Consider the following 23,794-nt stretch of genomic DNA (forward strand, 5'->3'; position numbering starts at 1 on the left):
TTCTTACCTATATCTTTTCCCAGACAAGGTGATATAGCTGTGTGGAAAATCTACATAAAGAAATACGTCAAATTGAGTTGTTGGATTAAATGGGAATTAAAAGTTAAAAGAATGGTTCTTTTGGGGGATAAAGTAGTATGCATATATTTGAGCTTGAACTCCTCACCTATAGGAAGAAAAGTTGACTAGTAGTAAGGATGGCATTTTTCTCATAGAAAAATGATTTGAATTTCATTGCTCTTATTATTTTAGTATTCCTATCAAACCAATACCTACCATTTACAAAGAACAAGTATGATGCATTCCAAGCAAATATTTTATGATTTCAATCTGTTAGCTTTTTGTTTAGCTGAATAATAAAGGGAATGGAATCATAATTAAAATCTTTTCCCATTCTCCCACAAGTGTAATTTTGAAATTCTGAGGAAGCATACCTTTCTTGTGCTTTATTATGTTTGTGAAAGGGTTTGCATTATTAGTTCTTTCAAATGTGATGATTAAAAACTAATGATTGCTATTCTAAAAAAGAACATATAACTTACCATGTGAAATATGCCCTTATAGAGTTTTCTAAAATGAGAAAATAGAAGAAACAGTAAGATGTTAATGAAGTTTTCTCTTGACTATTTTTTACACTTTGGCCTTAGGGTATCAGAGGATAGTTATTAATACCATGCTACCTTCTTTAGTAAAAGGCAGATAAATTGCTTGTAAGTCTCAGTTTCTTCATCTGTAAATTACAGATACTAGTTTCTACCTTACAGAAAGTATCATAGAAAATATCAAATACATACTTTCATGTGAGCATGGAGTGAGGTAATATTTAAGGGCAGGAAACTGATAAAGCACCCGATTGGTGGTATCATAAAAGAACAGGAATAATTTAACTTTATGGAAAAAAAAAACAAAGCTTCTGATTTGGAGTGTATTTCATAATTATGAGCTCTATGTTCCTTTTATCTCTGGTGAGAAAATGAAGACAAAAAGAGCTTTCATTAAAATGTTGATTTTGGGGTCTTTGGGCTGATTGTGTAGTCTTCATTTTCTATTTAATTATAACATTGTCTTGTTCTTTCAGGTGTCTGGCTATTTTAAAACTACAGATGAAGCTTCTTATTAGAAAAATTCAACCACTATCATAGCTAAACTTTTGTGGAGTTTTTTTCCCCTTCATTTTTATATTTCAGTTTGTAATGATTTTATTCCACATTTCCAGATTTACATATAAATAGCTGGAACTATGATTTCTATGCATATTTATGGAGTGTTTTTCCTGTATAACCATAAATATTGATGTAGAACACTGCATGTATTTGTAGGAGTTACAAAAACATCACAAACTGAAAAGAGATTATAATCTTCTAAATTAGATGTTTCTTTAAACTTGTTTTAAAAACTTGTCTTTTACATTTATTATATTTTATCAACCGATATATTTTTTGAAAGTGACACATTCACTTTTTCTATAGTAAAATTCATTATATGTGATGGGGGTTGGTTTTAAAATTTGTCTTCCTTCCCTAAAAAGAAGATGCATCCCCACATTCAGCATATGCTGCTAAAAGACCTCGCAGTTTCAGTTTCATAAGAAATGAGGGCAAGTGATAAACAGCCACAATTAAGTTAAAATGGAAGCAAACAACAACAAACATGAGATTCTGGAAGTTGTCAACGCCTCTGAAGATGCTTTTGCCAAAATATTCAGAGGCAGACACTGTGCCACATCAAATATTCTAGCAATGCCCCAGCCCTTGCTCCCATACACAACCTCCTCAGTAAGGAAAAGTAGAAACAGGTGATTTCTTCTCTTTCCAGCCAGCCCCTGCCCTCCTTATTCTAGCTCATGCTGAGTTATTCTGATTCCCATATTCTCATTTGGAACAGCTACTCTTCCTGTATCTTTATAGATAGCCACATCTATAATGTTGTGCTAAAAATACAACATTGTCCTGACATTAGTCTGTGCATTTTAAAATAGTTTACTGTGACTTTTTTTGTGGATTATTGCTATTGTATATGAAAAAATATTTGTGCAAAAACAGATTTTGTGTCTGGTTTAAGATGTTCTATTGTAATTAGGTGTATATGTGTCTGTTTCTCCTGAAGAGTGGTGAGGTCTTTGTGAGCAGAGACCATATCTAATTCACCTTTATTTCCCTAGCACCTAGTACAATGCCTAGCGTGGAGCAAGTGTTCAATAGATAGTTGTTGAATTGAAATAAACATGTGCTATTCAGCCAGTCTTCACACAGTAATGGAAGCTGCTTTTAGTTAATGTCAAAACATTTTTGTTGTCATTTAAAAAATGTAAGTAATTCTTGAGGAGCTATTCCTTATAATAGTATAGTTTATTCATATAAATGGTAGAGTGATAGGGAGTTTTGCACCACTGTCAAGTTCCAAGTACTAGTTTTCCCTTTCCCACTACTATCCCTGCTCTGGGTGTTAAGACCTTCACAAAGGGAATGCTTATCAGTTTCAGGGCTTTGAAAAGGAAGGACATTCATATGGGACATTTAGCTATGAGCTTGCAAAGTTTTGGGGCAGCGACATTCATCCTTCAGCTGGAAAACTTTTATGGATGGAAGCCCATATCTCACACTGACTACAGTTTCTTAATGGTAATGCTATTGGCAGTAGGGGGAAGCCAAATTATCATTGTGTGTGATCAATTAACACACCTGGTCCCCAGATACTCTATGTTAGTAGTTCCCTCAGATCTGCCCTATCATTTTGACAATCAAAACCTCCTGGGGGCCCCACACCTGTAATCTCAGTACTTTGGGAGGGAGAGGTGAGCAGATCACCCAAGGTCAGGATTTCGAGACTAGCCTGGCCAATATGGTGAAACCCTGTCTCTACTAAAAATACAAAAATTAGTCAGGTATGGTGGCTCACGCCTTCAGGACGCTGAAGCAGGAGAATCACTTGAACCCAGAATGTGGAAGTTGCGGTGAGCTGAGATCGTGATGTCACTGCACTCCAGCCTGGGCAACACAGTAAGACTCTGTCTCAAACAAACAATACCCTCCCTATACACGTTTCTAAAATTGCTTTCGCTCTTGGCTGAGAACTACTGCTAGTACAGAGATGAAATTTAGTGTTTGTTCCAATGCAAATAAATGTTCTGCAGGTGTTTTAGACTCTGGAGTCTCTGGTACTTCTCTATGTAGGTCATTGGCAATCACTCAACACCGAGAGAAGCCTCTGCTCTTCTTCAATGAGTACCCCATTCCCCAATACTTGGCCTACTGTCCTCTGTCCCACATCTAGGGTGGCCAACAACTGCTAAGAGTGTGAGCTTTTATCCTACTTGCAAGCTACACACTAGCCTTCTACATTTTTATCAAACTTGGCAGATGCATGAGACACCTATGTCTGAGACAACTGACTTTGTTACTGATAGCATGGCAGGTAGTGACATGAGTTTTACACTCACGTCAGTTTTCGTTACTCCTCCAAGTATCAAGGGGGCCATGTGAATGTGGGTCCAGGGGTCTGCTGGGCACAAGTGGGTTTGTGCCAAAGCTGAGGAACTCCAAACTTGGGAAATCCCCACTCTTCTAATGGGACTGCTATCGACATGCCCAAACTTTGCCCAGAAGGAAACATTTCTTATACTGTTCAGAAAACAGATTTGCTCCCTGCCCCAGAAGAAGACAATAGCGCTACCTTTCAAGTCTGTTTGATTTGAAAACAGCCTTGAAAAGCTAGCCTAGAATTAAAGCTATCACAAGCTTTTGGAGAACAATGAAAGAGCCATGGAAAAATAGACTCACACATAGGGTCACATGCCATCCCACATGGCTCTTTTCCCTGGCAAGGAGAAAGAATGTATGATTACAATTATATGGTCATGGTAAAAATTCAATGTTCTGCTTCCTTCAGACTTTCCATTTTGATTCTCAAAACAAGGCTGAATGTGTTTTTATTATTGCCATAACCATTCCACTTCATCTCAAGGTAATGTAGATACCTCTGACTCATTGGGGAGAAATCTCTTCCAAGTAAGTGGGGGAAAGAAAAACAGAAAGATTGAAATTTCAAGATATTTTGCAACAGTCTGACCTCTAAAATAACTTTCATATCCTTAAAGTGTTTCATAGCCAAGAAAAAAAAAACCCACAAAAAAACAAACCAAAAAAATGACCCCCCTACACCTCATTCACTGCTTCCTGTTCTTCATAACATGAATCTATAACTCCAGAATTGTTATTTCCAAATTCCAGATAGCCAACAATAAGACAATATAGTCTAAGCCATTTGGGTCTTAGGAGAGTATTCTTACAGTAACCATCCCTCCTCACTTGATTTATCTTCTTTTCCTCTAGGAGAGTTAGAACTGGAGATTCCTAAATTCCTTTTAGACACAGTTCCTCAACTGTCTAGGAAAACTCAGGGGAGAATTTCCCTATATGTGGTTTAAGTAGATTACCTTAACACACTTCATCCTGCTCACCTTCCATGTTTTATACCCAGGTAGGACTCTGAAGATCCTTGCTCATGAGAAAGGGGATGACTTCTAGCTGTGAGATATTTTCTTCTCACTTGGCAGTCCCGCTCTTGCAGGTCCTGGCCCCTCATTCTCCCATCCTTCTGCTGCTTATCATCACCTAGATTGTCATAAAGATGGCTAGGTGATACTCTCCCTGTAAATTGTCCTTAACCTTAGCTTCATATTGAGCTATATTCCCCTACTTCAGCTCCCTTGCCCACAATTCCAAAGGCACTTTCAATTCTATCCTATTTAATTCACAAATGTGTTTTCAGCACTGATTATTAGGCCATACAGTAGAGTTTACAATGATGCAGCAGCTAGTGCTGTTCTCAAGATGTTTACAGCTAGTGTCTCTAGAATTGAACAAATAGATAATAATAATACAAGGGAAAATATAAATCACAGGAGTGTGTAGAAGTTGAAAGACTGTGCCATTCAGAGGAGTTAGCATAATTCCAAGCATGGGACTTGGAATCAGAGACCAGGGTTCAAATCCTGGCTCTACTACTTATTAGAGATCGTAGCATTGGGAATAACATCCACTTTGAAGGAAGGATTATTTTGAGATATGTATGTAATATGTATAAAACAGTAGATGGCTGATGTATTTGTTATATAGCAAATGGGCAAGAATGCATAGTAACCACGTCAAGTATTTGCTTCTTTCCGAAAGTTTGCTGTTAGGAAAGGAAAAAAACCTGGGAGAGGTGGAACAGGAAGCCCAGGTGAACGTATTTACAGACTGAGACGGAGTTTGAGGAAAGGGAGAGTTTGAGGATTCTGGCGTGGGGAGGAAGACGGACTGGCGGGAGTGGTTTTTGTTTGTTTGTTTTTTGAGACAGTCTCTCTGTCGCCCAGGCTGGAGTGCAGTGGCACAATCTCGGCTCACTGCAACCTTCAGTGTTCTGGATTTAAGTGATTCTCCTGCCTCAGCCTCCTGACTAGCTGGGATTACAGGCGTGCCTGCCACCACGCCCGGCTAATTTTTTTTTTTTTTTTTTAAGTAGAGACAGGGTTTCTCCATGTTGGTCAGGCTGGTCTCGAACCCGCCCACCTCGGCCTCCCAAAGTACTGGGATTACAGGTGTGAGCCACCGCGCCCGGCCTTCGGGAGTGGGATTTCAAGTACATATTGCGGGAGAATTTTAGCTTTCTGTGGCAGGGGAGAACTGGAAAGTGAAACATGCACGTGGCAGAGAAAATGATTAAATTAAGAAAAACATATCACCCAGCAGCGACCAAATTAAAGAACATTCAGAAAAGAAAATGGGAGAATGAAACCAACAACTTAGTGAAGAATTGAGGAAAATTACCTAGATTAAAGAAAATAGATTCAAAGAACCTGGAACGAGAGCTGAGAGAAGCGGCCGAACGAGTCCGTTGTGCTAAAGCACTGCAGCTGGGTCGCGCCTCCCAGAAGCAGATCCCGGCCTGGCGCGCAGGCGGAACCCGAGTGCTGCGGCTACCGCGGAGACCCGGCGGGTTTCACGGAAGGACGCCGGTTTCCTGCTTTTGCTTGTCCCGGTGCGAGGTAGCGTCTGGAAGGCGTTGCTCTTCCGGTTCTCTGTCAGGGTTCTTGGGGCTGCACTGACAGAGCCTACAAACATGTCGGGGTTCAGTCCGGAACTCATCGACTACCTGGAAGGGAAAATCTCCTTCGAGGAGTTCGAACGGCGGAGAGAAGAGAGAAAAACCCGCGAGAAGAAAGTGAGGCGATGCTAGGCCACGGTGCCCTTCACTCGTTACCCTGCTGCACTTAGGTGTGGGGGAGCCAGACGACGGGGGCGGGCTGGGAGCTTTCAGCAGCTTCTTCCTTATCTTAGAGAAACTCCGGTTGTCACCCCTCATCCCTGTGCTAACCTTCTTAAAACGTTTTCCCCCACCGGAAAGCTTTTGTCTTGATGGTAACCTCTTCTTCCCCCCGCGCCCCTCGCCCCAGTACTACGTTTTTATCTCAGAGTAGCTTAAAGCTGGTAAGTTAAACGGGAGGTGGGGAGAAGAGTTTGTAGTCACAGTGTCAGGTTCTAGTCCTAGCTTTGGCACTAAGGCGTTTTGTGACGGCGGATGAGCAGCTCACCTCTTTTCTTTAGGCCTCAGTGGCTCTTTCTGAACTGGAACGATTGAGCTCTTGTTTTTGAGGAATCTCCCACTGGAGTGAAGTAATAGTCCACACACACAAAAATATTGTTCGATAAGAAGATAATCCTCACGCATATCTTTTTCCCTGTACTTAGAAATATTTGAACTTGGCCTTGTGCGGTGGCGCACGCCTGTAATCCCAGCACTTCGGGAGGCGGAGGCGGGCGGATCACGAGGTTAAGAGTTTGAGACCATCCTGGCCAACGTGGTGAAATCCCGTCTCTACTAAAAATACAAAAATTAGTTGGGCGTGGTGGTACGCGCCTGTAGTCCCAGCTACTCGGGAATCTAAGGCAAGAGAATCTCTTGAACCCGGGAGGCGGAAGTTGCACTGAACTGAGATCGTGCCACTGCACTCCAGCCTGGACTGGACTGAGCGAGACTGTCCCCCCGAAAAAAGGCAGAAATATCTGAACTTTCTTGCGTCAATTCCAAGAGAAAATTAGAGTAATTAAACCTTTTGAAGTTTGCTGGTAGCGAACTTCATAATTCATGCAACTAGTAGGGACTCATCTTTTTATTTATTTCATTTTGTTTTATTTTCAGACAGCGTCTCGCTCTTCACCCAGGCTAGAGGGCAGTGATGAGATCTCTGCTTACTGCAGCTTCCGCCTCCCGGACTCAAGCAGTCCTCCCACCTCAGCCTCTGAGTAGCTGTGACCACAGGGTTAGCCGTCACACTCTGCTAATTTGTGTATTTTTTGTACAGACAGGGTTTCTCCATGTTTCCCAGGCTGGTCTCCAGCTCCTGAGCTCAAGGGATCTGCCTGTCTCGGCCTCCCAAAGTGGTTGGATTACAGGTGTGAGCCACCAAGACATCTTTTTATTTAAAATGTTAGGATACTGTGTGTTCATTAGTGAAATTATTAAGATATCTATTTATTTATTTTACAAATGACAGATTGAAGGGTAAGATCTAAGTTCTTTGAAATGCTTTGATAGTGTTCAAACTTAGATTCCACCTACTGCGTGTGTGTCACAGCTCAAGTTTTGTAGAAATAGAAAATGAGGCAAATGCCCTATTCTATAAACTGCCAACCCGTGGTCACAAAATGCCTGAGTGGCAAAGCTAGGACTAGAACCAGATACTCTGTGGCTGAGGAGAGCTAAGTCTGCATTACTTTTTGGAATCATTAAGTCATTTTCAATCACAGAGTCTTCAGGAAAAAGGAAAACTATCAGCTGAAGAAAATCCCGATGACTCTGAAGTTCCATCATCATCAGGAATTAATTCTACCAAATCCCAAGACATAGATGTCAATGAAGGTATGTTAAAATTATGTGCTGCCTACATCGAATGTTTAGAGTATGTAAGCAAAGTAATTTAGTAAAACATTGTATTTTCACTGCAGTGATATTCTGTTGATTACCTGGTTTATCAAGAGCATAATGCTTGGTATATAGTAGGTGCCCAATAAATATTTGTCGAGTTATTGAATACCCTGATGGTTATTTTTTTGTGTGAGCCCTACTGTTGGAAAAGTGTTTTAAATTGCCATCAATATATATTTGGGAGCTTTTTAGGATTCATTATTTTTTAAATTGGGCCTCTCAGTAATTAATCACTTCCAGACTATACTCTCTCAAATTGTAATGAATTACACTTCAATATAAAGTGGCTTCCAAACCACTGCTTTAATTATAGGGAGATAAGGTGGAAATGTAAGTTGGTTGTCCACATGGAACTTCACACACAGCATAGGTGTCTGGGTAGGCTCCCTAGCACCCGGTCCTCAGCTTTGCGTGTCCAGATATTAAATTTGGTTAGTACACCCAGACTAATTAAATTCATTGTAGCCTTGTTAATTAACTAATAAGCAAATTTATTAATTTTCAGTGATTGATACCCTTTTTGGGGGATCAGAATGCTGATAATATCTCAGGGTATCTATTTACTACCAGATCAAGTTACTTGGGGTGCTGAACTGCCAATCAGAATGTAGCTTCATGTATAGGGACTGATGACAACTGTCTAGTTCTAGGGGTTAGAAGTACAGTTTGGTTCTTCCCCCCCCCCCCCCCCCCCGAAATGGAGTTTTGCTCTTATTGCCCAGGCTGAAGTGCAATGGCGTGATCTCACCTTACTGCAGCCTCCACTTCCCAGGCTCAAGCGATTCTCCTGCCTCAGCCTCTGGAGTAGTTGGGATTACAGGTGCCCACCACCAGACCTGGCTAATTTTTTTTGTGTTTTTTTTTTTAATAGAGACGGGGTTTCACTATGTTGGTCAGGTTCGTCTCGAACTCCTGAACTTTTCCCTCTAAACAAATAAGCATTTACCCAGAGAACACACAGTTATAGTATGGCAGAAAATAAACAAGTTTTGTTCCTACATCCGTGGACCAAGTGGGGAAAATGGGGCAAAGAGGAGGGAAAACTAGGGGTTGCAGTTTCTTATTCTGTCAGGAAAGTGGGGTGGAAAAGGCAGCTGATAAAAAGGAATGAGATCATGTCCTTTGCAGGGACATGGATGGAGTTGGAAGATGTTATCCTCAGCAAACTAACACAGGAACAGAAGACCAAACACTGTATGTTCTCACTTATAAGTGGGAGCTGAATGATGAGAATACAGGGATGAAAGGGGGTGGCACACACAATAACACACACGGGAGCCTGTTGGAGTAGGGGAGGGAGAGCATCAGGAAGAACAGCTAATAGTTGCTGGGCTTAATTTAATATCTAGGTGATGGGATGATCTGTGCAGCAAACCACCATGGGACATGTTTACCTGTGTAACAAACCTCCACATCCTGCACATGTACCCTGAACTTAAATGTTGAAGGAAACAAAAGGCAGCTGAAGTTGTTCTAACAATTTGTGGGTCCTTCCTTATCTGCTGAGGGGAGGAGCTGCTCTTCTGTCATCAGATGTTTTGAGTAGCTACTATAGCAGCAGGCACAAGTGGGTGCCTGTCCGTCCTGTTACCTAAAGCTGCTTCCAAAAGCTAGCCATCAGGCCCTCAGAAAGGGGCGAACTGAGTCCAATTCAGGCTCATCATGAGCAGTCAGGCACACAATCTCATCAGTCCTTGTAAGATATAAAGCTCCTAATTTCCTAGGAAGGAATTGTCCCACAACTCTACCAAGACTCTTGGTAAGTATGAGCATGTATTCAGAGCAGAAGGGGTCAGTTTTGAAGAAGTTTGGCAAAGTCTGCTAATTGAAATATGTGGCCACTAGGGTTGTTCTTTTACCCTGGACAGTACTAAATACACCACTAAATACTTGTTCTTCACATGTTTCTTACGCATGATGAAGAGAGGGTCTTTTAATTTCGTTTTCAATTCATTGATGCTCATACATGAAACTGTAATTTTTATATATTGACCTTGTGTTCAGCAACCTTGCTAAATAAATGTATTCTTTTCATTTGTATATAGATTTGTTTTGGGTCTTCTATGTATATAATCATGTCATCTGTGACATGATAATTTTTTCCTTGACATCTTTATGCCTTTTATTTCTCATTACATTGGCTAGGACTGCCAGTAAAACATTGAACGAAAGTGGTGGTAGTGGGCAACTTTGCCTCATTCTTAGTAACTTTCAATAATTCACCATTAACTGTGTTTGGGGAAAATTTTTGTAGATACTCTTCTTGAAATGAAAGATACTCCCTTTCATATTTAGTTGACTAAGAATTTTTATTAGGAAAGAGTATGGGATTTTATCAAATGCTTCTTTTTATCAGGATGGATAATACCATTTTTCTTCTTTTTTCCTGCGATAAATTTTACACATTTCTTTTCATCTTTGTTTTGGATGTTCAGAATTCTTTTTTTTTTTTTTTCTGAATTCTTGAATATGATCCTTATGACTCATTTATACAGCATCTTTGGCATGTGAAGTATTTCACTTAAATGAATATGCCTACGAGATTTTTTTTTTTTTTTTCTTGGAGACGGAATCTTGTTCTGTCACCCAGGCTAGAGTGCAGTGGCGAGATCTCGGCTCACTGCAACCTCTGCCTCCCTGGTTCAAGTGATTCTCTTGCCTTAGCCTTCCGTGTAGTTGGGATTACAGGTGCTTGCCACCGTGCCTGGCTAATTTTTGTATTTTTTAGTAGAGACGGGGTTTCACCGTCTTGGCCAGGCTAGTCTTGAACTCCTGACCTTGTGATTCGCCTGCCTTGCTTAAGAGTTTTTGTTTTTGTTTTTCTTTAACACAGGCTGGGTGCAGTGGTTTACGCTTCCAATCCCAGCACTTTGTGGGGCCGAGGCAGGTGGATCATTTGAGGTCAGGAGTTCAAGACCAGCCTGGACAACATGGCGAAACCCAGTCTCTACTAAAACTACAAAAATAGCTGGGTGTGTTGGCACACGCCTATAGTCCCAGCTATTCAGTAGGCTAAGGTGGATCACTTGAACCCAGAAGGCAGAGGTTGTAGTGAGCCAAGATCACACCACTGCACTCCAGCCTGGGTGACAGAGTGAGACTCCGTCTCAAAAAAAAAAAAAAAAAAGCCAGGTATGGTAGCTCATGCCTGTAATTCCAGCACTTTGGGAGGTTGAGGTGGGTGGATCACCTGAGGTCAGAAGTTCAAGGCCAACCTGGAACAACATGGCGAGACCCCCATCTCTACTAAATAATACAAAAATTAGCCAGGTGCGGTGGCTCATGCCTATAATCTCAGCTACTCGGGAGGCTGAGGCATGAGAATCACTCGAACCTGGGAGGCAGAGGCTACAGTCAGCTGAGATTGCACCACTGCACTCTGGCCTGGGTGATAGATGAGACTCTGTCTCACACACAAAAAATAAAGTTTTTGAACACAAATATACATAGAGATATGCATGTATATATCGATATCTATATATACTTAAAATTTTGATTATTTTGTTGGAACTTTTCTAGAAATATGTTACATGTCTATCATTATTCTCTGTTGCTTGTAACAGAATACTTGAAACTGGGTAATTTATAAGGAAAAATTATTTATTTCTTACGGTTAGGGAAGCTGAGAAGTCCCAGGTAGAGGAACCACATCTGTTGAGGACCTTTTTGTTGGTGGAGATTCTCCAGAGTCCCAAGACAATATAGGGTATCACATGATGAGGGGGCTGAGCATGCTAGGCTCAGGTTTCTTTTCCTCTTCTTGTAAAGCCACTAGTCCCACTCTTGTGATAACCCATTAAACCATCAATGGATTAATCTATTATTGGGTTTAAGACCCAGTCTGTCTTAAAGGCTCCACCTCTTAATATTGGCACATTGGGGAATAAATTTCAATTTGAGACTTGGAGAGAACAGATATTCAAACAATAGCAATGTCTCTTTTTTAACAGAAAATTGGTTTCTGAACTTAACTTTTTTTTGATCATTCAAAGTCATCATTATCGACATTTAAAAATCATTATATTATACTATGGTGGTATCCTAAGATACAAATGAACTACTGTCATGTTATTTTAGTCCTGAAATAATAAAGCCATTTTAATACTAATAATAGCATTCAGTGGGTTTTTACTATGTGCTAGGCATTCTAAGTGTATACACATACACACACACTCATACTCATTTTGTCCTCAAAGTGGCCTTATAAATTATTAACCCTTTTTGCAAAAAGAAACAGGTATAGAGGAGCTTCAGTAATTTCCTGAGGTTATACAGCTAGTGATAGATTAAGTCCGGAACCAGACAGCTTGGCCCTAGAGCCTCACTTTTAACCACTATGCTATACCACCAGGGTTCCGTACTACCAGGCTTGTTTAGTTCTTAGGTCTATGTCTTAATAATTCTTCTGTTTTTTTTCCTATTATTGTATGTGCTTCTGATATTTCAGTTAATTTTGCCTGTAAATCTGGATGCAGCCTAAAGGATGAGTCAGCTATTCCAACAGAATAAAATACATGACTTTGTAATAACTTTCTTCTTTAGTTTGTTTTTTGAGGATGTTCATTTACTGTTTTTTGCTTTGAAATTTGGTGCTACTGGCTTAAAAATTTATACTCAGGAGATAATTGTTTTTCACTGAGAATTCTACAGCGTTTTTTCCCCCCTAATATCAATGTCTTTTTTCTCAGGAGAAACTTCAGATGGAGTGAGTAAGTCAGTTCACAAGGTCTTTGCTTCCATGCTTGGAGAGAATGAAGATGATGAGGAGGAAGAGGAAGAAGAGGAGGAGGAGGAGGAAGAAACATCTGAGCAACCTACTGCTGGCGATGTATTTGTATTGGAGATGGTTCTCAATCGTGAAACCAAGAAAATGATGAAAGTAAATTGTTACTTTGGTATTTATAAACAATGAAGAAAGTGACATAGTAATTGAAAAAGAAATCTATAATTGTGACATAGTAACTGAAAAAGAAATCTGGGAAACTATTCAAACTGTATGAAAGGAAATACTATGACACAACTATTGTTATTTGTATATTATGTTTCCTTTTAGATAATTTTTATGTGAAATCTTAATTATAGCTGGGTGTGGTGGTGTGCCTGTAGTCCCAGCTGCTCGGGAGGCTGAGGAAGGAGGATCACCTGAGCCTGGAGAAGTCAAGGCTGCAGCACTTCAACCTAGGTGTCAGAGTGAGACTCTGTCAAAAAAATAAGTGCAATACAATAAATAAATAAATAAAATAAAGTCAAAGCAAAATGGCTCATTTAAACCAATTGGGCCATTTATTTAAAAAAAAAAAAAACATGCCAGAAAGGTAGGATCTAACACACACACAGACAAAATCTTAATTATTGCATATGTCAAAATGGACTTTGGTTTTGCTATTAAAAGGTCCATACTGGTAAAGCACAGTGTCTCATGCCTGTAATTGCAGTAGTTTGGGAGGCTGAGGCAGAATTGCTTGAGCCCAGGAGTTTGAGAACAACCTGGGCAACATAGTCAGGTTCTGTCTCTACAAAATTTTTTAAAAAATTATCCAGGTTTGGTAGTGCACTCCTGTGGTCCTAGCTACTCTGAAGGCTGAGGTGGGAGGATGCTTGAGCCCAGGAAGTAGAGGCTGCAGTGAGCTGAGATCATGCCACTGCACTGCAGCCTGAGCAACAGAGTGAAACCCTGTCTCAAAAAAAAAAAAAGTCCATGTCCATACTATAACTTGATACTTTTTTAAACATGTTCATTCTGAGTAGACAAATTTGAAAGAAGGGGGATCTTCAGTAGATTACATCATAATCCTGGCATATAAATCCATTTTGCAGCATCCAGCTCTACATTTCTTATCCTAATTAGTAATTTAGTAGCTCCTAACCACTTTTTTCCCCCTGCAATCTTGTTTTAGACTTTTTTTTTTTTTTTTTTTTAATGAGACAGTCTTGATCTGTCACCCAGGCTGGAGTACAGTGGCATGATCTTGACTCACTGTAACCTCTGCGTCCCAGGTTCAAGTGAATCTCATGCCTCAGCCTCCCGAGTAGCTGGGATTGTGGGCATGCACCACCATTCCTGGCTAATTTTTTGTATTTTCAGTAGAGACAGGGTTTCACCATGTTGGCCAGGTTGGTCTTGAACTCCTGGCCTCAAGTTATCCACCTGCCTCAGCCTCCCAAAGTGCTGAGATTACAAGAGTGAGTCACCACGTATGGCCAGTTTTAGACTTTTTCCTACAATATAAACTTTAATGTTAAAGAGTCAATTAAACTTGCAGCAATTTAGTTCTGAGTTTCAAAAAACTGAAAATGTTTAAAGGAAAATTTCAGTTTTATTATATTTTATGTTAATATGGTTGGAATTGAAATCTAAGACTTCACTATATTTTAATCTGTCATTTTTTCTTCCATACAGGAGAAGAGGCCTCGGAGTAAACTTCCCAGAGCTCTGAGAGGTCTCATGGGTGAAGCCAACATTCGTTTTGCTCGAGGAGAACGTGAAGAGGCAATATTGATGTGCATGGAAATCATAAGACAAGGTGTTTTCTGTGGGAACTTTTTTGATAATAGCAGTTTAAGAGTCTGACTTAAAACAAATGGAGGAACATTTCATAGTATTATTTGTAAAATATGTTCAGAAGCTTAAGGGTAATTGTGGTAATGGTACTTACCATTTTTCACAAGAAAATGAAAATCTCAGAGTATGATTCAATGAGATTAATATTTGTTGAATTTTCACAGTTACCTTTTTTGTTTTTGTTTGTTTTTAATGTTTCAGTTGAGGGGTTTAGACTTTTGAGTTGTCAGTGTTTTTTAAATATGGCAAATACATTACGTTAAAGCCACTTCAGCTTTCTTTTTTCCTTTTGTTTTCTAGATCTTGCAGTACTAGATTATGTTAATCTATTTTTTGGTAAAAGACAGTTTAAACTTGTCATCTTATCTGTCAATTAAATGGTGCATCTTGATCATATTGAATGATATCTTTAGTGTTTTAACTACTTATATTTATTATTTTGTTTCTTTGATATTTTGCCAAATTATGCCCTGCAGAGTGGTTTGGGTAGCTGTAATACAGTGAACTTTTATCTTTTCAATAATTTGGCATTTCTTTTTAGTTAGACTAGGGTCCTTTTAGAAGTCTTATTATAATTTCCTGGATTTTCATTAGGGAATTTGAGGCTACTGCTTAAGATTAAACAGACTTTTTCCTTTAGTATGTTTCATTTGGTTCCTACTTTCCAATATTATCCAATATTATCTGTTCCTTTATTTTAGTTTATAATTGTTTTTGACAAAAATCTTTGACTTTAATACCTCATAATCTTTGAATTTTGTTTCAGAAACAGTATTTCAGAAATGTGGACTAGCCAGTCACTTTGATATCTGTTTAGCTGCTGCTTAGGTATCATCTATTCATTCATACCATACTCCTTGGTGTGGGAGCTAAATAATGAAGATTCAGCCCCACTGATGTGACTGTCGTTTATTGGGATGAGCTTGCTGATACTGAGCCATGTTTATCCTGAGCAAAGGGGGACTTTCATGAGGAAGATGTGGTAGAGATTAGGATTTTTCATGAAATTATACCTTGCTTAGAGAAAGCAATGCTTTAAAAATGCTGAAAAAGTGTGAAAATAAAGCAGATATAACTAGCATTTATTTTAACTTACCTTAAATAGTTTGTATAATTTTGCTAGAGTGATTTGAAGAATTTAGGTATTTTTAAAAAAGACACACAGTTTGAACCAGGGGATTGACATCAACTCAAACTTCTCTCAGCCAATGGAATTTATTTTTTTTAATTCGTTATAGCTCCTCTGGCTTATGAGCCATTCTCTACTCTTGCCATGATATATGAGGACCAAGGTGACATGGAAAAATCATTGCAGTTTGAGTTGATTGCTGCACATTTAAATCCTAGTGACACGGAAGAATGGGTTAGACTGGCAGAAATGTCTCTGGAACAAGACAATATTAAGCAGGCTATTTTTTGCTACACGAAAGGTAATTAAAAAAATTTTTTTTTCACTTTGACAAGATGTGACATAATAGGTTTTTTGATCATTGCATTTGCTACTCTGGGGTGTGATATTGGCGGAAATAAATTTGTTTCTATTGTCTCTTATTCTAGAGGTAAGTATTTGAGGTTCCTCTGTTCTCATGTTTATCAGGGACTTTTTTAATGTTGTGAGATAATACAACACAAAAGTTGGTAGATGAATAGTATCTTCAGTTTCCCACCAAGATCAGTGTTGGTTTTAAGCTGTTTCTTGAGGATTAACATCTGACTATATTGACCATATTAAGAAGAGTACTATTGAGATTCAGATTCTATTTGGTCTTAGGTAAAACCTAGTCAAGAGTTCCTGTGAAGATAGATTTATTCAGAATAACTCCCTTTGTTCCATTGATGAATTAGTTTGCTTATTAAATTTTCTGAGATGCTAGATCACACCCAGATACTATGCACTCCTTTTGTGATAATTTGTACTTCTTTCTTTTTAGCTCTTAAATATGAACCTACTAATGTCCGTTATCTGTGGGAGCGATCAAGCCTTTATGAACAGATGGGTGATCATAAAATGGCCATGGATGGTTACAGGCGTATTTTAAACCTGTTGTCTCCATCTGATGGTGAACGTTTTATGCAGCTGGCTAGAGACATGGCAAAGTAAGTTTGGAGCAAAATGTATCTAGTTACCCCTATTAATCTTGTTTTGCAAATCAAAGCATATATTTGAAATAGAAAGTACTTTTCACTGAAGTTCGACAAGTGTTTTTCCTTATGTATTTTATTGTTTTGTTTTTTGAGACAGGGTCTTGCTCTGTCACCCAGGCTGGAGTATAATGGTGTGTTTATAGTTCACTGCAGCCTTGAACTTCTGAGCTCAAGTGATCCTCTTACCCAGCCTCTTGAGTAGCTGGAACTTCAGGTGCACGCCACCACACCTGGCTAATTTTTGAATTTTTTTGTAGAGACAAGGTCTTGCCGTGTTGCTCAAGCTGGTCTTGAACTTCTGACCTCAAGCATTTCTTCTGCTTTGGCCTCCCAAAGTGCTAGGATTACAGGTGTGAGCCAGCATGCCTAGCCCTGTATGTTTAGATTGCACTGAATTTTCATTACTTCTCTTTTCCAAGTCAGTTGTGTCATTGCTTAGAAAATTGTTTATATAAGATTACATTTCAAGTGCTCAGAGGTTTAAAAATGGGACATGTCCTAAAAAAATGAGTAGGTTCTCAGGTTTCCAAACTTAGTTGAAATTGTGTATATTTGCAATAATTAAAAAAATAATTTTTTATTGCATATGTGCCAATGAAATGTTAATGATCTGGGGTCTTTTATTATTTTGTCTTGAGCCAGTACATAATATTTTAAGACTATAAAAATTTTGTTTTACAGTTGGCACGTTACTGGTGGTGGTATATATTTTATTCTAAAATATACCCTACTGCATTTACTTCTCTGGTATGCTGCACGGCAAAACAAAGTAGGAAACATTTTTGTTGAGCGATGCCTTGTGATATGCTTTTTGTTCTAGAGGTATCATATTATATTTTGGTCTAGGAGTAACCATCTCCATCAGGGTACATTAGAGTTAACCCTATTAATCCCATGGCCTTTATCACAATGTTGCTTAGCTGTGAAACTGTCTCTTACCCTCCCAAGGATGGGTTATATAGGACTGCTAGAAAGCATTTCTAGGAAATTTGTTGAGGGAAGGCAACCCTAAGTTGATCCCTGATGCAATACCATGAACACTGAGGGTCTTCCCAGGTTATTTGCCGTTAAATCTGTAGCTGTCACAGTGGTTAGTCCAGTAGGCTTTGACTTTGTGAAATGTTAGGTGGCCTGTATAGTAAATTGGTTTTCCACTTCTATTATATATAATACTTTTTTGAGTATTATATATGATTGATGATTGTCAGTCTGCCACCGCCACTAAGGTCTTTCCTACACGGAATTCTATCACTCCAACTTCTGTTTAGGCTTTCCCTTCAGTCCCTACTTTCCCTCCAGAAATATTATTGAATATATCTTTGGCACTAGATACTATACAGGAAACCAGGATATCCACTATTTAACAACTTTTTAAAATACCCTGCTCTTGTAAAGCTTAGTGAGGGTGATAGGCAGTAAATAAATAGCTAAATATGAGTATATCAGATGTTGATAAAGTGATATGAAGAAAAATAAAGCAGGAAAAAGGAATAGGGATTTGAGGTATGGGCAGTGTTATTTTTAAGATTGAATGATGAGAGACGAACTTAATTCTCTGTGGTATGGTCATACTGACTAAAGGTGAACTGAAGGAGGTATGAGAACAGATATTCAGGGAAGAGTATCACAAGTAAAGGAAATGGCATGTGCAAAGTTTATTTAAGGACGCTGAAGAATGAAGGGAGCAGTGCAGAGAGGTATCAGAGGCAGAGATCATTTAGTCCTTTTGGGCTATTGTAAGGGCTTTGGCTTTTATTCTGAGTGAGTTTCAAAGTCACTGAAGGCTTTTGAGTGGAAAAGTGACATGTCTGACTTAAATTTTAAATGCATCAATTCTGGCTGCTCTTTTGAGAATGGATTGAACAGTGGAAGGGCAGAAGAAAGGAGACCAGTTAGGAAATTACTATAGTGATACACAGAAAGGAAAATGGTAACGTGGACCAGGATGGAAGGATCAGAAGCTGGTACGAAGTAATCAGATTATGTATGTGTTTTGAAGGCTGAGCTCTCAAGATTTCCTGATGTATTGAATATGAAGGGTGGGTTGGGGAGGTGGAAAGGGTATAAAAGGAGACACTTCAATGTGTAGAAGTCAGGAAGAAGAAGAAACAGCAGGGAGACTAAAAGGAAATGACCAGTGAAGTAGGAGGAAACAGAGAACAACATGATGTTCTAGAATTTAATTGAAGAAAGCACTTCAAGGAGGAGGGATGATCATCTGTGTGAGATACTACAGATAGATCATGTAAAATGAGCACTGAGAATTGACAGATTTAGCAACAAGTTGAGGAAATATTGGCTGAGTGGGGAGAGGAAAAGTTGATTGGATTAGGTTAAAAAGAGAATGGGAGGAGAGGCATTGGAGATGGTATGGGGGATGGACAACTTTGGGGGAATTTGCAAGGGGAGCAGAGGAATGGGTTGTAGGGATGGGAGAATTTTTTAATTTGAGATAAATTACAATTTATTTAGATGGGAGTAATCAAAAATTGAGGAACACATTGAAGATTTGTGAGGGAAGGGACAGTTGCCTGAGCAATTTCCTTAAGTAGATTATAGGGAATGGGATCAAACTCGGGGTTATTTTCATGTATACAATCATTTATCTTTGATAAAGGGGAAGGCAGATGATACGGCCAAAGATACTTGTAAGAAGATAGATGTGCTGGATATATGTGGGATGTTCTGATTTGATTCTCTTTTCTTGGTAAAAATATCAAGCAAGTTCATCAACTCAGAGTGAGGACTAGGAGACTGCTGGAGGTTTGAAGATAGAAGATGTCAAATAGTTATCTAGGACATTACTGCCCCACAGACTGGCAGTATTTGCATCACCTGGAAGCTTGTCAGAAATGCAGGATCTTAGGCCTGCCCCAGCTCTACTAGATCTGAATACGTGTTTTTACAAAATCGTCAGTTGATCCATATGCACATTCAAGTTTGAGAAGTACTGAAATAGGTAACTAGGTAACTCATCAGTACCACAGACCTGCTTGAGGGTACTGGTCATTAATTTAGCGTGAGACCAGTTGGCATGGTCAGCTGGGCAGGTGGTAGTGAAGAGTAGATATAGTTGGATTTTAACCAGGCTTGGAATTTTATTGAGTGATTTTAATCAAGGAAGAGCAGCAGGGTAAGAGAACTGAGGATATGTGCAAAGGAGTAATTATAATGTTGGGCCACATGGAGAAGGCAGAAAGTAAGTACAGGAAAGGTGCAGGTGATGGTGAAAAAGTGGTAGGACCTAGGCTTTGTAGATCTGTTGAGGTAGAAGAGTTTGGTATTGGACTACAGAGGGAATGAGCTGGAATGATAGGAGGTAGTTTTTGGAGAGTGAGATGCTTGAAATTATGACACTTTTAGTGACGTTGCACATTTTTTCTGGATCAGTTCTGATTATGATTTTAAGAAAATATATATTCCTCTCAGATTCTAAGAAAATGAAAATCACCATTCATTGTTATATAGCCTAAGCAAGAAATGAGTTTTATAATTGGAATTAAGTAAACATTCCTCCATTTTTCCACTTACATTTTTTTAGGAGTTACTATGAAGCCAATGATGTTACTTCTGCTATTAACATAATTGATGAAGCTTTCTCAAAACACCAGGGCCTAGTCTCCATGGAAGATGTTAACATAGCAGCTGAACTATATATTTCAAACAAACAGTATGACAAAGCTTTGGAGGTAGGAATGCTTATGTGTTTCTCTGTTAGGTTTTGAATGTGTTTCTGTGTTCTAGAAATTCTTAAAAATTGGCAGTTCTTCATTTTAGTTATATATTATGTATATATTTAAAGTCTATATGAAACAAGTGATTTCTAGATTCTGTAGCAATTCAGTATGAAATAAGAAGTGCAGTTACATAACAAAAAAATATTGCCATTATCACAGGTGCCAAGTATGTGTGTACTTCAGGGTAGCAGGACTCAACAGTCAGATGAATTGCTGTGATTTAGTTCTTAAACTGGTCGGGGCAAAGGAGGTTGGTTTGTTATAGAAGAGTTATATATATTTAGTTTGCATTAGTTAATAGGATATTAAAATGTTAATGGGTCACAGCGTTTCTCTTTTTTTTTTTTCTTTTTTTATTATCTTGGAAGCCCAAGATCAAGGGTTTCTCTTTTTTTTTTTTTTTTTTTTGAGACGGAGTTTCGCTCTTGTTGCCCAGGCTGGAGTGCAATGGCGCGATCTCAGCTCACCGCAACCTCCGCCTCCTGGGCTCAGGCAATTCTCCTGCCTCAGCCTCCTGAGTAGCTGGGATTACAGGCACGCGCCACCACGCCCAGCTAGTTTTTTGTATTTTTAGTACAGACGGGGTTTCACCATGTTGACCAGAATGGTCTCGATCTCTCGACCTCGTGATCCACCCGCCTCGGCCTCCCAAAGTGCTGGGATTACAGGCTTGAGCCACCGCGCCCGGCCCAAGGGTTTCTCATTTTTAAAAGACTTTTTCTTTTTATAGCCTATCTTTATATTAGGGATTATCTGAATTGACTGTACAAATCTTTGCATTATGAAAATGTTTTTCATACATAACTATTTTATTATTTTCTTTCTTCTTTCCCATTGTCTTAGGTAATTACAGATTTTTCTGGAATTGTGCTGGAAAAAAAATCTTCAGAAGAAGGCACTTCAGAAGAAGGCACCTCAGAAGAAGGCACCTCAGAAGAGAATAAAGGTTGTAGTTTCCTCTGCTTAGGAAAGTGTATATAATCCTCTCTTGGTCATAAGGTGGTGTTTTACAGTGAAAATTTATTTCATACTATGATGAGTTGATAGTTAATGTTCTCATAAGTTTTCCCAAGAAGGAATTTTTTTCTCAGAGATTTCGTATCTTGTGAGTATTGACTTATATGGAATCTTTAAAAAAATTTGTTTTGAGTCCCTTTTATTTTTTAGTATGTCCATTTGAACATGGCATTTTTCATTGACAATCTTTTTCATTTTTATAGGGAAAAAAACAAATCACTGAAGTTTATCAAAAAGCTTTAGAGCTAAAGCAATTTACTTTTCAAATAGGACCTAAAATGCTCTCATTTAAAAAATTCTACCTTAAGCTTAAGCATTCACATAAAAAGTAGAAACTAATGTGATTACCCTACATTGTTTGAAAACTCAAATGTATAATTAGTGATCTAGTTAAAAAGTCATACCTAGGTGTGGCTTGCAGAGTCTCTTTGTACCATACTCATTAACCTATTCTGTAAAAATACTAACAATCAGGACCCTATATAAAGTTGTAGCAAAATTGATCTTTATGAGCAAAGTATATAACCATGCTCTTGTAAGAGAATTCCTGTATGGTACCTTCAACCTCTATCCTCTGAGGATTTTGATGGACTCTGCGGAAGGGGCAAGTGAGTTGGTACTGAGTCCTGTGTGCTTCAGAACAACTCCCTCTGTGGCCTGTCGTGATGCCTAAAAATTCTGTCATTATGTAATCCTTTGGGCTAAGGCATAATTATTTGGAAACAAAAACTGTTAGTTATTTAAAATATAATCCATCCTAATGGTGTGTAGTAATTCACTTATACAGGCCAACCTGTGTTAATTCATAGAGAGTAAGCCCAAGGTGAGAGATGGGACAGATACATGTTGAAGTGAAAAGTTGTTAAGGAAGGGAAACCCAGTACAATAAGTTTCTTGTAAGGGACTGCTGGGCATGTGGAGAATACACAGATGAGTATAACATTTGCTTCTTTCAAGGAAGTGGAGGTGGAAGAGGCATTCAAATGAAGTGTATCCAGTTTAAGAGTTGTGTGATAATTTCTATAGCACAGTTGATGTTACCGGAAAATAGAGAAGGGCAGTATAGAAGGATCAGAAGATGTTTAGAGAGGCCAAGTTTAAGCAGACACCATGGGGAGTGTGATCCAGACTGAGTCACAGGGTGTGGGAGCACTGCTTGGATGAGCAGGACCAGATCACGGGCTATGGTTGGGACTGTTGAGTGATCGGGGTGGTGTGAATTTCTGATTAAGATTTTTCTTCTTAATTGTGTTAAAATTACTGCTGTCCTTTGTTTTGAAAAATATTAGAAATGCCAAGTTCTGTTCAAGTTTTAATTGTATATATAATCATTTTGTTGTTTAATATATTTTATCCTCTTTTACTCCCTCCCTCTCTCCCTAGAACATATTAATGTAAATCAACAACAGGTTAGAGTTTAAGTAGTGGCTTTTTTATTTTTTAGTATGCAAAATAATGATGCATCTTAGATCTGAAATCTGGCAGCTTAGAGTTGATGAAATAACTTTAAAGAAAAAGATATGCCCAAAAGAGTGGGAGATTAAAACAAATCCAAAGTGAGCAAGGGTAGTTTCTAGTATGCATTTTTAAAAATGAGACCGTTTATTGGTAGATTATGTATTGCCTACTGACGGTCACATTTTTAAATTCTTCTAAATGTGAAAGACCTGATGAGAATTCAGGAGAATATAGTATCAGTGACACAAAGACAAGCTTTTTAAAAGATAGTGTTGTTAAATGTTAGTTAATAATATGTAAGCTATAGGGGCTATAAATATATATATTACCTTCCTTGGCATTATCAGATTGCCATTAAAGTATCTAAATACTCTCAATCTCCATACTTACCTGATTGAACTGGTAACAGTTTGTGGACCTGCACAGGTCCCAGGCTATAGTTTGAGTAGCACTGCCCTCTAGCATTATGAAGTGACCTTCTTACCTTTTTAAACGTAGTTGGTCTGAATTTTGCCTTGTCTCATACTGAGATTGTGACTATTTTTTGTTTGTTTGCATCTGCCTGCAGCAAAATTTCAGCTTTCCTGGATCAGTTGATTTTAGGCATAATCTTGTTTTCAACAAAGGTTGCGTTTTACTTTGGGATTTGATATGAAAGCAAGGTTTCTGACTTACACATCTGTACATATTGTATCTTTAAGGCTTATGCTGAGATTTAACGTATTTCATATACTATAACTTACCTTTCTTGCTGAAAGTTAAAACACATAGATATATTTTATTGGACTTAGTCTGTTTAGACTTCTATAACAAAAGACCTGAGACTGGGTAATTTATAAACAACAGAAATTTATTGCTCACAGTTTTGGAGATTAGGAAGTCCAAGGCACCAGCAGATTTGGTGTCT

At 38.6% G+C, this 23,794-nt stretch overlaps 1 protein-coding gene across 3 annotated transcripts in view; it reads left to right on the top strand.

Annotated features, from left to right (window-relative positions):
- Nucleotides 1-6,007: 6,007 nt before the first annotated feature.
- The window catches only part of GTF3C3 (general transcription factor IIIC subunit 3), a 42,832-nt gene continuing 25,045 nt past the window's right edge, over nucleotides 6,008-23,794 (top strand). Inside the window, exons 1-8 of one of the 3 annotated variants that reach the window (XM_039470003.2) lie at nucleotides 6,008-6,204; nucleotides 7,791-7,902; nucleotides 12,657-12,847; nucleotides 14,369-14,492; nucleotides 15,769-15,960; nucleotides 16,462-16,627; nucleotides 20,217-20,364; nucleotides 21,256-21,358. In XM_039470003.2, the coding sequence (XP_039325937.1) occupies nucleotides 6,103-6,204; nucleotides 7,791-7,902; nucleotides 12,657-12,847; nucleotides 14,369-14,492; nucleotides 15,769-15,960; nucleotides 16,462-16,627; nucleotides 20,217-20,364; nucleotides 21,256-21,358 (1,138 nt within the window). In that variant the 5' untranslated portion in view covers nucleotides 6,008-6,102. The other 2 variants (XM_074399323.1, XM_074399322.1) reach the window with 2 other exon arrangements.

The sequence above is a fragment of the Saimiri boliviensis genome, chromosome 5, assembly GCF_048565385.1.
Source record: "Saimiri boliviensis isolate mSaiBol1 chromosome 5, mSaiBol1.pri, whole genome shotgun sequence".
Lineage (NCBI taxonomy): Eukaryota > Metazoa > Chordata > Mammalia > Primates > Cebidae > Saimiri > Saimiri boliviensis.